We start from the raw sequence: 17,769 nt of genomic DNA on the forward strand, positions 1-17,769 counted from the left end.
AGAATAATAAACCAGAAAAAAAAAGTATACATAGCGAAAAAGTAGAATCTCTCTTCTATATTCTCGATTGAATCCTCTCCCATTAGCAGCAATTATAAACACACATTACAGTTTGAAGACCAAATAAAATAACACCAAAGTCATTAAAACACGCAAGCGTCAACCTAGTTGTCTCGAGCAGTACATGTTACTGAAGACTGGCTGAAATTATTCATTCCTCCGGAATAAAATGAAAGGAAGATATTTTTTACCTTCAGGTCTTCAGGTTAATACGCTACATTCGCTGAATAAACTTAGTAAGAGAGAAAAATAAAAAAATTGGACAGTACTTTCATCACTAATACACACATTTTCAGCAACTTCGATATGCAAAATACTTTCCCCTTTTTTCTGTAAGCTGTTTTAAATTGCGCCATTCGTAGAATGAAATTTCTTCATTTTTTTCTAAACCATTGATGTTTTATTCTCTCCCAATAATTCATCCTTAAAAGCTAAAATTTTTTGCATGTTAGAACGTATGTACGAATGAAGTTCATATTTTTCAAATAGATCACAGCAACGCAATCCGTCTTTTAGTTCCAATGACATCGATTATGGAGGGCGGGTTCACCTTTCGGGTCGACTTTCGTTTGGTAGATTAATAATGATCAGTAGTAAATATATATATATGGATATCTGAGGTGAGTTTTTTAAGCATTCATCTTCACAAATTTCAGGAAAAATTGTCACAAAAATATGAACTGTTACCTTAGTTAGAGGCTACTGATCGAGAAAATTTGATTTCGATGAGATTTTCCTTTGTCAGCCGTCTTGTTTCCGACGATGCCGATGTAATTGTAAAAAATAATCATCTGAATCCATTTCTGTGATGAAGATGTTTAAAAGAGACTATATGGCCTTTAAAAAAGCATTCGCACACACTTAAGACGATAATCTTGCGAACCTTATAATGAAATTGAAATGAGCGAATATTTAATGAGAGTTGTAAGTTTGACAATACATATACCGCGGAGTAATAAAAACCTCTACCGCTTAAACCTGGGTTTATCTAGAGGTCAGGATAACCCAAAAAAATCGAGAAATCCCCATGAACACATTAATACTCATTTAAATATGACAATAAAATTTTTGCTATCTGGTAACAAATGACACTGGTGAAAACTTGAAATAACGGTGTTTAAGTTTGTCTCGTTTCAATCGCGCTATTGTAGAAAAAAAATGGAAAATTATTTTCTAGTCTGAGTGAATCACCCCAACTGAATGAAACATCGAAAAACCCTGTTTAATTTTTTGTGAGAGAATTTCGATTTACTAACGAGTCGCAAGCCCGTTCGGAGGAAGAAAAAGAAAAGATAAACAGAAGGAAAGATAAAAATCAAGGTCAGTTTTGATGAGTTTTACTTTAAACTCTTCAGTTTACTATTTTCCCTTATATTTTTCTTCGTTTTCACTCCCCTTTTTAAGCTACCATATCAGCAATACTTTAACAAGTTTTATATCACTTTCTTGAAAACCAGAGCAGTGAGTTGTTAATCTCGAGGAGTTACAAGGTCTTTTAAGGGCTAAACCGGATTACTTGAAATAAGACCCATTGAAAATATCGAATCTTTTCTCGCGAAGATGAAATACGAACCAAATTTTACTTAGACAGCTGTTTCCTAATCCAGAATTTCAAGATATTTCGGCTAAAGATAGCCATCAAATTCAAGGTTTACTTGCAAATGTTATATTAATAATCTGCATTGAAAGAGATGGAGGACTGTAAGGCAGGAACGTAACACTTTCGCACACAATTAAGACATTGTTAAAGAAAAATTTTTATCATGTTTTGGTGAACGAGTGAATCAGGTGGATCGTGATACGCTAAATGGAGTACCCACTATAATTATGCTTAGACATTTGAATAAAAAGGCGAAAGGAAGTCATTTCAAGGGCGATCGTGATTGAGGCACTTCCAGTGGCGCCCTAGTGAAGAAACATTCCAACTACTGGTTTACACGGCTAAAATCAAATATCGTAAACATGGTAAAACTTTATTCTGAGGGTTTATAGTGTATTGAATATTGCTTGGAAAACAGCTTGCTGACCACAAACCATAACAATTTTTAGCGGTGTGTTTTGTTACGGAATTCCCGCTGACAAATCTAACCTCAAAGTCAATATAAATCAGTCAGGGTGTGACAGTTTTGGTGGTTTTGTGGGCTTCATTAAATTTTTTCGAGAATTTTCATGAGCAAACCGAACACGAGTGAAGGAAACATGCTTACGAGATTTCAGATGTCACCAATGCGGTGGCAGTTGATTGTTGTGAGTCGGCGACACGGTCAACAAGGACTTCTCTAAACGGACGTGTAATTAATATTGAAGACGAGAACACAAAACTTCCTCCATGTAGGCGTCAAAGAACAACACGTTGATAAACAAAATTGTCCGGCAAAGTTGCCATTTTATCGTTGAGTGGTTTTATCGATGGCGTTTGGCGCAAATAACTTAAAAAGCAGCGTGAAATATTAAATGCGATGTCACCATTAACATCAAAGTTAAGACATCCTGGCTGGCAACAGAAGCCTTGTTGCGCGGGAATGAATTAGAGCAATTACACGGCAAAAGAAGAAAAGATTCGTGAGAAATAGTTAAAAATTTCTTATCGATAAATTTTAAATCGCGCATAAAGATTTTTTATGATTTCATAATTTCAGGCTCCAGGAGGATGCGATTCTTCGAAAGGTGGAGAATTTGACACGGCAGATATTGAAATAAACTATACTCTCGGAAATCGCAATGTTTTTGCTCAGTGACTGTTTTCTTTCAATTTTTGTGAATATAGCTGCCGAAAAACTGCGTTTTGAGTCCGACATCGCGTTGAAACGCCAACATTCCTTGACCACAAGAAAAAAAATCAAAAGCCCTAACCGAGATAAAATGCTCCGAATACTATTTGTAAGGAGTTTAGAGATTCAGCTTGAGTTTGTTGGCTCTTTCTGAAGGCTCTAGTTTTATTTTTTTTGTGGCTCTAACACGAAATTTATCTTCTTGCCTTTCAACAACTATAAACTATCGAACGGTTTAACTTGAGACAATTACATTCTCAGAGGTGTTTTTGTTTTCTGTTTTTTAACCTCATAATCGCCGTCGCCCAGTCCTTGTCGCAAAATTATTGAAAATCGAACCAAGTTCAGCTTAGAGTTAACTTTTGTCTTTAATCAATTAGACGGCAACTTTGGAATTAGCACGCTGCATCAAAAACATACTGGGCGACAAATTGCCGTTCTTGTAATAATGGAGACAGTACCCAAGGAAGCAGTTCAATCGATGTTTCCGGCAAAGAAAAGAGACGACGGAAAGTAGGTGTCATGAACAGTGTATGACTCAACACATGATGTCGACAAGGGGAGGAGGATTCTGCAGCGTTGGTATCAGGATTTACTGCAGTCTCATTTAATGATGAAATTCTCCCACGTTTATTTTCTCGTTTGTTTTCCTGCAGCACCTATGTGCAAACCGAGCTAAGTGTTTAGTTCATTTTCTGTTTTCAAGGGGACAGTGGTCATTTTTCTTGTCTTGAAATACAATTCTTAATGAAGAAAATTAATTAAGTCGCTGATTTGATCGGATCCAACATACACAGGAGAAGAAGCAGCCCAGTTGAAATCTGCGAAGGGGAAAAAATAAGCAGAAAGTAGCGCACTGTTTCAGCAGTGAGTACTTAGCGCGTGAGCGGTAAGGCGTGAACCGTGAACCGCGAAACATGTTTGAGACGAGTGACGTAATTACCCGCCCGCACGAGCCGCTCTCAGTCATTGACCACTTCTAATTTTTCTCAGCTCTTAAATTTAGAAAGAAAAGCAAAACAAAATTCCCACCAAAGAGAATCTGCCACGAACACATCGGGCTATGACTATTGATTACGGAGAATCAGTCTATAGGCAAACATTCAAGCCGTGAAAGGCGTGCGCTGCAGCGAGTTGTGAAACGTGAAGCAAAATGTTGTGCGTGAGTCGCGAAGCTTTCGTGCCTTGAAGAGTGTGTATATCTTAATCCCGATTAACCTTTGTCCGGTCGACCATTTTCTATTGTTAGAGATAACTCGGAGCACGTCTTCTGCCTTAAATGTAAATCAAATTTCGTGACGAAAACTAAATTAAGGTGGTCAGCGTGGAGAAATCAAAATACTACACGAAATGACAAACAAAAAAATCAGATTAACAGAAAAAAATTAAAATAAAAAAGAGAATTTTTTTGAAAGCATGTTATTCATGATTTGTCTCACTAGGTCGTCACTTCCGATGTCCCACTTCACACTGCTGTGTGCCTTCGGGCAATGAGGCCAACTGCTGTTGTATCACTCCATGAAGCACGATATTTCGCAGCAAATGGTTCGTATTTAGGATCAATGATTGGCGTACTCCGAAATTTAATTTAGCTAATATGGAGCGGGCTGTTATGTTATCGTACTATGAAGACCGTAAGTCGGGAAACTAAGTAGAAACAGACACCAGGCGGAGATTAAAAGTGAAGAAAGGTCGCAACGACAATTCGAAGCATATAATTTTTTTTTTTTGGTGAACTACATGCATACCTAAGTGTAAGGTAAAACCTTTTAAGGCATGTGGGAAATGTCATCTCGTGTTTTCAACTGCTTCTCAAACAGCACTTGAAGCCAACATGCAGAAAACTCGTACTAACGCATGCATTAAGAACCTAAACGGGAAAAAACCTCGAATCAAAAACTCGGGCCTCCTACAGAGCACGAGAATTAAAAGTACAAGTTGCGTTGCCGTAGCCCGGTTAGGCAAGGATTCCTTTTGTTGTACTTCCCTAATCCCTCCCCTTTACCAGTCACGACATCGTCTCGTCTTCATTTGGCACTACTAACATTCAGGAAATTTGAACATTCTTACCATAAATATCATAATCCACATGAGACTTCATCCCAGTATCACTCAATAGAGACGACGGAATCGAAATTCCTGCGGCATGGATGCCTTCTACCCAAAAGCACAACTGCCGATCAGAAATTCATCTAGTGGTTGGAACAATGATATGATCAAAGTACACTAATGACAGCGCACCGAACCGCCCTCATAGACCGCAAACCAAGGTAATACAAGAAGCGACACTTAAACAATTGATTTCGTCGCCAGACGACCAGGGAACTAGCAGTCGAAACGTCTCGATCAATGCAATCTCCAGCCTAACTCTACATTGGCAGGCAAAAGATTAAACATCCATTTATCTACATACCCAAGACCAACTACAACATTTTCTATAAGTGTTAAGTATCTGTTTGTGAACTTTGTCAACGAACCTCTCATGCAATGAAACGTTGTTTGAAAATCAGTTACTTTATTTACAGACCGACAAAATTACATCGAACAGTGACATTCATTAGACTTAACTGCATTTAATATTTCCATGATGAAAAGTCAGCTAATATTCACTATTCAGTTCATACAGTCAAAGTGGAAAACTCAAAAATATGTTTTTAAAATTCCTCTTCTTTCCGCATGAGGTACTGGACTCTTGAGTATTTAAAGCAGCCCTGTTACATTTCTTGGAAATCTAATCCTTGTCTCATTTCTATATCACAAAAATAATTTGGGATATCAAATAAGAACCGACTAGTTTGGTTTTAAATAACTCGAAGTCTAAGCTTTTAAGACGGACAGACAAATCCGATGAAGTGGGGCGTCAAAGACAGGACAGATTTCTTTGGTAATTCAATAGCGGAAGCTTAAGTTCACCTTCTAAACTAGAACTAACTAAAAACTAAAACTGTACACTTTCCCTTTATACATTTTCAAAATATTTTTCTAAGTGCTCCACGAGGATACCAATTTGGAGTCATTAACACTATACTTTGTTCTTCTCATTTTTTTCTGTGATGCTTGAGAGTCTTTGGATAATTTGTTCAAGGTATTCACTTCTAAGAAATGTCTGGGTGTGTAACACCACATTCGTCTCTCTCTCTCTCTCTCTCTCTAAGCTGGTTTTCAACGTGTACTGCTCAATTTATAGTGAAAATATCGTCAATATTGGAACAGAATAAAATTCAGGATACGCGTGCGTATAGGCATTGTTGAGAATCGAATCAATCTTTCTTCATCCTCAGTTTTAAGCTTCCATAAGGGGGGAGCAACACGAATTGATAGTAAATCTGAGCAAGATTGTCGAAGTGAACACATCAGAAGAATCAAAACGAGGAAGCATTAAAAAACCCTAAAATATAATGAATTTGAACATAAAAGAGGAATTTTTATACCTTTCCTTCTAAAAACCCTAAATAAGTAAATAAGTGAAACAGGTTCTCTTAAAAAAATAGTTGGATTTTAAAACATGTTATAAAACACGGCGACAATCGTAATCGAAAGCGGTAAGATAACGTATTTTGTGACAAATTTCCATTCAGTAGGGGGAGAGGAAAGTAAAGATTCCTTGCGCCAAAATGGCGGAATGACGAAGTTGCAGTTGATGGTAAGTCGTCGAATACACAAGCGAAGAATATTTTAAGAAGGAGTTAAATTGTACGCGATTTTGGTATGTCGTAAGAGGAAATGTCATGCGCGTGTAAATGGTCCTAAGAAGTGTATAAATGGTCCTAAGAAGTGTAGAGGGCCTGTTACAAGTTTCTCAACCGCGACAAAGTTGCACCATGTAAATCGTCCGTTACTTAAACACGACAATTTAAATCACCACCATCTTGGATTATCAATTGAGGATCCGTGAGGTCTCCATGGGAATGTATATGGTCGTAGTAAGAATTTTCCGACGTTGAAGCTGAATTTTCTAAATCCCCATACAGCGGTTCCTAAATAGGAAGAGATCGTCGAGAGAAAAATCTCAAAGTTACAAAAAGAAACCTGCACTAGAACTTAACAATAATCACTAGAATTTTACAACTAACATCAAAATTTTGCGCATACTGCACCATGGCCTGCAATAGAAACGCCTTTAAAGTAAAGAACGGTTTGTGAGGAGTTTTACAACTAACCAACTTCAAACCTCAAGCCTAGTGACGGGTGAATTAAGGACACAGAAGAAAAAAGAAGAAGACGCACCACATTCCTCACCAACTGTATTCTTTGCCGCAATGGTGGTTGTTGTCGCCTACATAGACAAACAAACAAATACATAGATAAGTACAGCGAGCAACTCAGACAGAAAGAGTGAAGGAGCTTACGGAAAGGAACGCATATCCAAGTCAACAATTCCTCTAAATTACAAATTGTAGATAATGTCTCAGAGCGAAAACCATCTTTGGATTGGTCCTAGTCTCCGTTAGATAACAAGATTCTTTTCAACTCACAAATTTCATGGTTTTTCTCCTACGGAACGAAACAGTTAAGGTATCTCCTTAAAAATACAAGGAAAATAATAAAAGTACTAATAAAAACAATCAAAAAGACTTACCTAACTCTATAATTCCTGTACAAGTAAATCCCCACTAAGACGCCAAATAAAATCACAGTAACTACAAGTACAATCCAGATAAGCCGACTATCGAGGGAAAGACTATCAACATAGGGTTCATTCTCCCCAGCCTCCTCGCCTGAAGAAAAAAAAAAGCACCATGTTATCTTGCCGCTTAGTCGCTTCAATTCTCACTATTTTACCTTTTAACAATATCTTACAACAGATTACAATAAGCCAGAGTTTATCCGCCCACTGCAAAAGTACCGTTCAAATGGAACACACAACGACAAACCTTCCAAGGGCCAAGGAACACTTTTCGGTCCACATCCCTCGGCTGTGCACATACTGATTTGTGTTTGGTACTCCACATAGCGATTTAACCCCCGTAAAGTTGCTTCAGTCGCCGAGCTGTCATTAATTTGCAGGCTCTTTATGGAGTTGGGGATTGGAACCGACGAATCATTTTGCTTTGTGGTCTTCCAGTAGTCTATGTTGAATCTATTAGGGACGCCATTCCACGTAATCAAAGGTGGCAGCTGTGAACGAGGAAAGTTATTTAATAATTTAGCCTTACGTTTTCACAAAGCTATACGCAATGGGCGAGCCGACGTGCAGGGATATTTAAGCTGAATTGTCAGCTGAAAGTAAGTGCAGTATGTGCTCCTCTTTTGTTGTACCTAATGATTAAATCATTCTTCCCACACGCCTGTATTCAGAACCATATTATCCATATCGACCCTTTAACTCCCATGAGTGACCAAGACAGAATTTCTCCTTACGATATCAATATAATATCAACCAGATAAGGGATGAGAATAAAGAAAAATATCAATTTGGGGATAATTAGTTAATCCAATACTAAATTCTCTGAACTAACATTACAAGAATTGTATAGTTGACAGTAAGGACAATTACAAATTTGATCTGGGAGTTACCGGGTTAAACTCACTATTTATCAGGGTCCGACATTGCGACTGACTGGTCGCCAATGCGACCAAAAATTGAGCGTTGGCGACCAGAAATTTAGAACTGGTCGCCAGCAGGCGACTAACCTTTTTTCCCCTCGGCATTTGAAATTCCAAGGTAAATGGGCTTTTTTTAAAAGAAAACATAAAGCTGCCGTGGACAATTGTTGTAAAACAAAGCGACGATCTTACGATCACCATATTTACCCTGCGCCATATTGTTTCAGCGGCTTCTCCCAATTTTGATATCGCGGGCGAAAACGTGACGTGGCGAAAATCGTGACGAGTCGTGACAAATAAAGCGTCAGCCGAAACACGCGCGCTCAATTAATCTTTTAATACTTTACCTAAATACCAGTAAACAGAGTAAATGCCAGTAATAAAACAAGAGTCCCAAAAGTATGGCCACTTTTAACTAATGAACAGTCTATCGTGCAGTCATTATCCAACCAGAAGAAATCAAGAGCAGCGTACGAGTTAACCTCGCCGTGTCTACGTTGGAAGATTTGATTCGCATTTCAGCAGAGGGGCCTCCAGCAGCCGAATTTGACCCCACACCTAGCGTCAATAAATGGTTGGCAAGGAACAGGGATGCAGGCGAAAGGCTGAGGAGGCCACATTTCCAGAGGTCTTCACTGAAGTGAAGCAGATCCGTGGAACTCTGTATCCCAACGGGGATACCAATTGACTGTAACATGCCGCTTTTACATTAGCTAGTTAACTAAGTAATCAAACCCTTCCATTTGGCGACCAAAATTTTTAGGTTAATCGCCAGTTGGCTCCCTTAGAAAAAAGTTAAATTCGAACCCTGTTTATCATAAACTCCAATAGAAGAGCGTTAGACTCACGGTTAGCTGAGCGCTGGCCTTATCCCTTTAACCCCTAAGTGTGATTAGCACCTATTTTCTCCTTCCAATATTATGCCCGAATCGCACATTTAGGTAACGAGAATAAAGGAAATAGTCACCAACTTAAGAAGCTCTTGATTGATAAACAAATTCTCCTTGTCAGCACCTTAGGAAATGTATAGAGCGTAGTATGGAGAGTTTGCATACTGATGTTAGAGTGGAAAGGGTTAATCTTTTACCGTTTTTACCGCACGCCTGGTAAAAAACAAGTAAACAAGTATACCTTAATGTATATTTTGCTCTCTGAAAAGAGAGGCACGCATTACCTGCCATACAACTGTAACATCCCGTTCCTCTTCTTGTGTGTTAGTTACTGACCAGTTGCTAAACTGTGGAGCTTGAGTTGGTGCTGAAGGCAATCAATTATAATAAATAAATTTAAAAACAAACAAACAAGCTCACTTTGGGCGAGTTAAGCATTACCAGGTCTAACTAGTCACATCAAAACCTATTCGTTGATTGACAGAATCCATTACCTAGCAAAAACATTTTGCCCTGCTAGCACAATAAACCAATATCTTAATTGAATCCACTTACCATTTATTTACCATTGACAGCCAAAAACTATTACCTACATGGATAATTTGGTTTTTTTTAACTGAGTTGATAGTGTAGATTGGCCACTGTAAAGTGTTTAAAGGCTGACGTTTCAGGTGTTAGCCCTTTGTCATTCGCTCAAAATGTCAGCTTTGAAACTCTTTACAGTGACCAGTTCACATTATCAACTCAGTTGATAAAACCAGATGACCTTGATATACTCCCCCACAGACACAGTACTGCAGTTTCTTTAGAAATGTTCAGCTTTTATTCTACTTCTCACATGGAGTTTGTTTAGATGGTTATAACCAGCCCTTAATTCTTTAACTCCTAAGATCCCATAAGTAATTCTCCTAACTGTCTGCCATACAGTTCTTGTGATGTTACTTAGGAGAATTTGGTACCAGATCAACTTATAATCCCCTAATGTATATTTTTCTTTATTCTCGTCACTTGTCTGCTTGGTTTTGTATTGATATTGTTAGGGGAAATTCTGTCTCGGTCATTCATGGGAGTTAAAGGGTTAACTGTTTTCTTGTGACTAAACTAGATTTTATTATAGGCCTGCTGCAAAAAGCCTCCTTCAGACTTCCCATAGTAAACTATTTATTTACATAAAAGTATAAGAAGTGAGTATTGCTGCAATCAGGTGACCAAAATAGAACTAGAAAAAAAGTCTTGTTGAGGAAATCAACTGAGATTTTTACAAATACTAGTGGCATGATTAAACGTTGGAAACAAAATTAATTGCTGAGCTAAGCCCACCTTCCTCAAGAGTTTGGGCAGTAACAGGCCCATCAACCAATCCCCAGCTGCCTTCACAGTTTGACAAGCTACACTGGATATAGAACTTGTATTCTGTGTACGGAGAAAGGTCATCAATGATCCGTGATTCACCCCCTAAGGTTATCTGTACTGACTAAAATTCAACAAAAAGTAGAGAGAAGTTTGAGACTAGTAGTCACTAAGCTTCAAGGGGGAGGAGGAGGAAGTGAGGTCAAGAAAAACAAGAGGTCATAAGGTCAAAGAGGTTGGGAGGAACAACCAGTGTTTCCAGAGGGAGGAGGAAGGGGTATAAAAAAAATGTGTAGGAGGTGAACAGATATTCTCTGAGGTAGCAAGTAAAAATCATCACAGAAATTTAAAATACTTTTCATTTTTGCTGTGAGCAAAAAAAAAAAAAAAAAGGAGTAAAAAATTTACCTCATTTTTCTTGTCATGTGCTGCAGCATACCAAATTCTATAACACAAGATGTTAGTAAATCTTCCCATAAAAGGTGCAGGTTTCCATGAAAGTGACATAGTTCTTTTCCAAACTGCCTTAGCTGTCAGGTTTTGAGGCCTTGTACAGTGAACTTCAACAAATCAACAAGAGACCATAGTAAGGATAATACAACAAAGTTGCAAAGTTGTGATTTAAAAAATATGATCTGACCCAAACATGTTTAACTAGACAATTTTTGCATGCAAATAACCAGTTGAAGGCTATTAAATAGGGATCAGAATTTAATCACTACCATAGGATTGGGGTTCTAACCAATAATTTTTGATAGACCAATAATAATAAAACTAATAATAACAAACTTAAGTTATTTATTTAAGTTTCAATACACTATAGTTATATGAGCTAATTAGGGACATTATGAAATAGAAAGGTACATTAATGTACAGTAACATAGAGGCCTTACATCAAAGTAAGAAAAATATATACATAAGTTATATATGAACAAAATAAAAATTTAAATGAAATAAATAACCAACTGTGCCACATTAACCCTTCCACATCCAGGTGTGACCAAAAGGGAATTTAAGCCCTGCAATAACAATACCCTTTCAAGTAGGAAAGTGATGTGAAGAAAGTAAAATAGTAACTAGAGGATATGTATACCATAAACACCATATTCGCACAGCTAAAGTCTCAGAAATTCAATACAAAACAGTGGGGAGAATTTATTTTTACATTTTAGGGGTAAAAGGGTTAATCAGAGTACAACCCTTGCAGCAGGACTAGAAAATATTTTCCTGGAGAAAACTTTGAGAAAAAAAATGGAAATCTCTTACTTTTAATTTCTACTCTTGCAGAGTGCAAGGCAAAATAATTCAAGGAAGAAACATGTCACTGCTAGATGCAACTTTCGAAGTGGGAAAACAGGTGGCCATGGCTTGTTGTAAATTGCTATTGGAGCAGTTGTTTGCCATGGTGGGTAGTTTAAAGCCTATTCTTGCTTCATTTACAACTACAATTTTTGGTTTGGTGAGGTGCAACAGAAGTTTGTTGACCACAATTTGGCATTAAAATTGAGTTGTTCTCACCGACTCCACTTCCAGTGGTAGCCTGTTAATCTACTTCTTTTGGAGGGCTTTCATGTTTGACATTTGATCTCACTGTAGTTAGCTTTTATTGCACCGCACTCAACTGATAATCACAATTCACAGTTGTATGCTGCACCTGGCCAAGGTACAACTGGTTGGTCCACTCAGGCTAAAACTCTGGCCACAATTGAGGACAGCATCTGAAAAGTCTTTTTTCTCAAGGAATTTGTTTAGGTGAATTTATTAAGGTGTTTCCCTTTCTACCATACCTTTTGTTATTAGGCGGCATGTTAATCGCTGGCTTATGAAGACTCCAGATAAATTTTGTAACTCCACAATATAATAAAACATTTTGGGGAAAAGTGACTCTTCAGTCATTCTACATTGCAACTCTTTCTGTAATTGATGCTGTGTTGTGTTCAGTATGCAACCCAATTGATACTGTTCATTTTCTGTGCAACTTGGAAACAGAGGACAATATGAAATTCTGTAGACAGCCCAAGATGAGGAATTCCTCTGTCCGAGTGGTCTCCAAATAATATCAACATCCTTCAACCCAATGGCACCTTTACAATATGATGGTATTTTGACATCTGTTAAAACCAAAATAAAAGAATGAATCCCTATCTTTTTATTTAAGTTAACATAAATAATCAACACTAAGAAGAAGTGGTAACATACTAGAAGACAAAACTACTACTGAAGAGCAAAGGAAAATTTTTTGAGCCCCTGTCACATTTTGTAATTACATGAATCATTTCACTCCTCACAACTGCCTCTTTCCATGTGTAACATTCCTGACAGACTACTTAATCAAAACAATGTTCTGCATTTTAAAGCATTTCCCATACTTTTAATTAGGGCCTGTTTACATGAAAGTGGGGGACCCCAGGTAGGTGAGATACCCATCTAGGTGGAGAAACCCACCTGTCCATGTAATCTCTTAATTAATCTTGATCATGTTTTCATGATAGGAGGGGTGACCTGCCAAGGCCGGTTGCCTGGTCTACCAGCTAGGGTAACTCTGTCAGCCAGGATTGCAATTTGCCATGTAACCGCCTCAAGGTTGGTTAACCTGCCCAGCTAGGGCCATTTACAAGCCCACCAAAAACCCCATCTTAGGATCCTGAGGTTGAAAGTTTGTATGTAAATCCAGGCTCTTTTTTCAACCACAGCTAGGCAGGTTACCTCACCTACCTAGGGTCCCCCACCCAAATATAAACAGGCTCTCACAAGTTAGTAATCACAAGGTTCTTCAGCTGATATTATTGTGCTCCACTACCTTTCAGTTCTACCCTCTTGATATTCTGAATTACTGAGATAATCGTCTGGCATGGGAGTCAGCCTCTTTCATGGGTGATTACAAAAATCTCAGTTTTGCCAGATACCGTGAAATAGGAAATAATGTTGCTGCAAACTAGGAAATGAAATCAGTATACTGTGCAACTGTAAAACAAAGACCTACATGTATCTGGCTGATATTTTTGTTAGCAGCTACTGTGGTAAATTAAAAATGATTGCTGCTGATCAGGTATGACAGCAGACACAGTTTTATAGATTTCATGCTCTCAGTTGAATTCACTCTTAGCTTTTTCGATGAGCTGTACATGTTACGAACAGGTTAACAACATTTCCGTTGAAGCGTGTATGGAACTGAGCTTTTTGAAGAAGAGAAACTCATATTCAGGAACATTTGACAAATATTTGCCCAAAGGGCGGCTGTACTGCACCTCCTGTGGCTGGACAAACGAAAAAACGTAGTGAATCAACTCGTCATAAATAGCTCTAATCAGCTTTTCCTCTCACCTCAAGATAAAATCTTTGGAGTAACTGCAGAATACCCTGCCACTTTAGTCCACCTCATTTACATGTGTCGTGAGGCTTTCAAGAACGAGGCATAACACAATAGACGCTTTTCTTATCCACTGACATGTAAATGAGTGGCAGGGTATTCTGCAAATTAGCCAAATCTTTAAAAAAAGTCCCAAGTTTCTATTCCTTTCCGAGATAGTTTGTTGTAATTTGCACGAGTTCGATCGCCTCACACCTGCCGCCATATTTAAAAGAGTGACATTTATTTTGTCCTAGCCGCTGGCCAAGTAAATGTCCTCGATTTTGAGTCTGAAAGGAACCGATATCTCAAAGACTATTGAAATAAATTCTATAAATTTGACAAATAATTTAGCTGGTAGATTTCGTAAAATCGTGAATTTCCATTTTTTTTATTCTTGGGCATGAGAAATACTTTTCTTTTCGAAGTATTTTTATTTAGCTTTGAGTAAGAGCGAGATAATTGAGTGCTTCAGATGAATTGAAATCGAAATTCGTTCAATGCGTTTCAAAATATTATTTTCAGGTTTCATCTAGATCGCTTCCAACGCTAGGTAAGGTATCTGTGCCAGAAAATTAACATTTTTCGAAGATTTATCATCCAATATAAATTAAAATGAGTCATGCAAGAACAAATATTTAGGGTTGTTATTTCCCATAAATTCCCCGCGGATAAAGTTACCTTATTTTTGGAATATGCATTCAAGACTATTAAATGCGCGTGTGCTGCAAGGCAACTGGCGTTTTCTCTTTACCGTTCCAAATTCGTAATTACGCGATACCTTTTTTGTTTTGTGAATTGAGACATATAAGGACTCGTAAGCGCGTTTTAAAATTTAAAAAAATCGTCGCTTTATAACTAGGTGTACCTGTGTTGTGCGTAGATTTACATTGACAGATCTCGCAGTCTTCCAGGTAACAAAATTTGACCTGAACTGATTGAGTATGAAGCAGACAAGTTGCGCATTCTTAACTTTGGTCACTTCGTCAGTTGCATCATCGAGGAAATCGAAACGTGTACTGTTGCCAGTGTTGTTAACAATCAAATAGAATTCATTGGTTCTTACAGGTTTGCTACCACGCGCTCGGGTCACACTCAGGCGAAAAACTAAAAATATGTGCGTATGTGATTCTTACCTGTGGGTTTTGTTTCCGTTACGATGTGAAGCACGAGAAATATATAGAAAAACACTGCTACCATCGCCGCCATCGCTTGTGGCCTGGCGGTTGAATGAATGCATGTCTTTTGTGTTTATTTTATCATCTTTTTATTTTCTATTAGGGGGATTTTCCCCAGCTTTTCGCGCGTCACAGGTATAATTTACGATCGTCCATGGAAACCTAAGAACGCTTCTTTTGTATTTCAGGATAAAAACAAATGATTCTTGTATTAAAAATTTAATTAATTGTCGGCTTGAGCCCCTATGGAGCAGCTAAAATATGACTTGAAATCAAAACACTTAGCGCACGTGTTAAGATAAAGACCATACTGTTTGTCCCCTAGTGTGACCAAATAATTGATATTTGCATAATTTTAAGCGTCTCTAAAATGACAGCGAGCAAAAACACCAAACAAATTCAGCCTCAGTTAGGCTTTTACACTTCACCCTAAACAGTATTCGTGGTGAAAATTAGTCTGAAAAGAGAACTATTTTATGTCGCGCTATTCTGCCGTGTCTCTGTAAAGAGTCCACCTGTTTGAGTTACATCTTGAATTCAGGCACGCTCAAAAGATTAAAATGATGAAGAAGGAAATTCATCATTTGCCGACCAAATGAGAAATGGGACTCACCAGCACAGGCAATTTCCAACCCTCCAAGCCCCACCCTCCCCCCCCCCCCCCTCTATCCGTAGCAGCTGCCTGTCTCCCGCGAAACGGTTTATTTCCTGACCCATTGTCGTGTATTGTTCGAACATCGTCTAGTTAGTTTGGTCACCCGCTTGCTTTGCATGGCTAGGCTAAAACAAGGGATGCAAATAAGGGATACAAATACACCACTTGTATCATTGATACATGTGGTGTATCAATATTTCAAATATCAGTTCCCGACACGCTTTTGTTTGTTATTATTCCTGGAATATTTTGGCGAGATTTAACGAAAATCGGTCAAATTTATATACCCTATAAATTTTCTCAAAGAGGTTGTATTCCTCCCGAAATCAATGCGAGATTTTAGCTCATAAAGGATAGCGAACAACTCGCGCCACGCCAGGAGATTATTCCGCCTCCTGAAACTGCAAACTAATGGGACAACGGCACCTCCTAGCGTCAATGAAGATGGGTTATGATTTCCCGGGAAAATTAACCCATTGCAGACACGTTTTGATTTTTCTATCTCGATCACTCAGTGGAGCGTTGAGGAGGACGAAACAGTAACGATCAAAGTTGCCAAATGCAAAGGAAAAACCCGCGGAAAAAATGGAAAAACCGGAAAATGTGCTGAGGTGCAAGACAACGAATCGACAGACAGCTTTTAAAATTACGATTCGAGGTGATTGTTTATGTTTTTTTATCAAGGCGGGTACTTGCATAAATAAAGGAAACCGGTTTGACGACGACTTTCTTTAATTTAAAATCGACTTTTTCAGCCTCTGAAGGTGGAAAGTAACTTTAAAGCATCACTTCCATCCTCACAACTGAATACAACTCTTGAGTCTCTTAGTACAAAGGTAAATAATTCGCGTGCGTTTTGAGCTTTTTCTCTAAGATATGAGTCAGGGGGCAAGTTTCTAAAGAAACTGTGGTGCTGCGTCGGTGGGAGAGTATTACAGAGTAGTAGTAGAGAGTATTACAGTAGTATGAGTTGATAAATAAAAATTTAATGAAATAAACAACCAACTGTACCACATTATTATGTTTTGCTCTGACGAATGGATAACGCTCAAAACGTCAGCTTTTTAAACTTTTTACCGTGGCCAATTTACGTTATCAACTCAGCTGATATTGCTAAATTACCCTGTCTAAGAAGTAGCCTGCTATTCGCGTGCCTCTTTGTGAATAAATAATAAGTTACGCCAGGTATATATAAAAGCAAAAAGGATGGCTTGGAATGAAACTAGGTCAGTAATTTGTTCATCAGAAAAAATAAAAAATAAATAAGTAATGATTGAGTTTGCTATTCTCAAAGATGAAACTGACCATGTCCCGGTGCTGCTCTCTTTATTCTCAGCTTTTAAAAAAATTATCACCTGTACTGGATGCTATAGCCCGCATGGTACCCATCGTTTAGAAAACTCGGGGCGATCCGAATAATCATTTGGAAACGAGGTAGGCCATATGCTTTGCATGTAGATGGAAAAGTGGGTTTAAAGTGGGGGCCTCTATCCTTGAGATGTAACGCTTTCTTAGGAAAGGAGGGGCTTTGTGTGAGATCCCAAAGAGCGGCTGCGGTGTCAAACTCGTTCTCAGTCTCTCTTCTACCCGTCTCCTGCTCTCAGGGGCAGAACCTTGGGAACAACGTTGACTGGCCGTCCGGCTGGTGCACTAACTTACAAGGTACAGAATTTTCAGTCAACAAGATCACAGTGCAGTGAAGGAAAAGACAAATTATTATTATTTAGGATAATTTTGTATAAAACTGTATGCACCAGCTCTTAGTTAAAACCTTTAATTCTCCAATAAATGTGTTTCGTTGTATGCTGCACAGTGTTTATTACATAAACTGTTTTGTTGTATCGGCTACGAAGGGAAACAAAACAGATTGATTATTAACGTAAAAATAAACCCAGACTAATTTTTTGCGATCTCAAAAATAAGCGCTCGGTGCCATAATCTGCAATAATGGAGATGAAAGAGATAAGCG

The 17,769-nt window shown here is 38.2% G+C and overlaps 1 protein-coding gene and 1 long non-coding RNA gene across 3 annotated transcripts; one reads left to right on the top strand and one right to left on the bottom strand.

Annotated features, from left to right (window-relative positions):
* The first annotated feature begins 1,250 nt into the window (after positions 1-1,250).
* Positions 1,251-5,387, top strand: LOC149049741 (uncharacterized). The gene is made up of 3 exons (XR_016183985.1): positions 1,251-1,380; positions 4,274-4,376; positions 4,951-5,387. It is a non-coding gene; the product is annotated as an uncharacterized LOC149049741 (long non-coding RNA).
* On the bottom strand, positions 5,303-15,267 carry LOC149049742 (tyrosine-protein phosphatase Lar-like). 2 transcript variants are annotated; one of them, XM_089197521.1, is made up of 9 exons: positions 15,104-15,267; positions 12,406-12,729; positions 11,027-11,178; positions 10,589-10,742; positions 9,553-9,635; positions 7,706-7,949; positions 7,411-7,549; positions 7,071-7,107; positions 5,303-6,808 (listed from the first exon to the last, which is right to left on the bottom strand). In XM_089197521.1, exons 1-9 carry the CDS (start codon positions 15,174-15,176, stop codon positions 6,671-6,673), a joined length of 1,344 nt encoding a protein of 447 aa, XP_089053647.1. In that variant the 5' UTR covers positions 15,177-15,267; the 3' UTR covers positions 5,303-6,670. The 2 variants fall into 2 exon arrangements, with proteins under 2 accessions (XP_089053647.1, XP_089053646.1); XM_089197520.1 differs by having other exon boundaries at positions 7,059-7,107; positions 15,104-15,255.
* Between the last annotated feature and the right edge of the window lie 2,502 nt (positions 15,268-17,769).

Source organism: Pocillopora damicornis, chromosome 2, assembly GCF_964200805.1.
Source record: "Pocillopora damicornis chromosome 2, jaPocDami1.2, whole genome shotgun sequence".
In the NCBI taxonomy this organism is placed as follows: domain Eukaryota; kingdom Metazoa; phylum Cnidaria; class Anthozoa; order Scleractinia; family Pocilloporidae; genus Pocillopora; species Pocillopora damicornis.

Excerpts from the sequence above, each read along its gene's own strand:
- LOC149049742 (XM_089197520.1), bottom strand. The coding sequence starts at position 15,176 with ATGGCGGCGATGGTAGCAGTGTTTTTCTATATATTTCTCGTGCTTCAC. Across the intron at positions 11,179-12,405 it reads ATGCCGCCTAATAACAAAAG|TTCACTGTACAAGGCCTCAA; the intron begins GTATGGTAGAAA and ends GATTTGTTGAAG. Across the intron at positions 7,950-9,552 it reads ATGTTACAGTTGTATGGCAG|CTGCCACCTTTGATTACGTG; the intron begins GTAATGCGTGCC and ends CCTCGTTCACAG.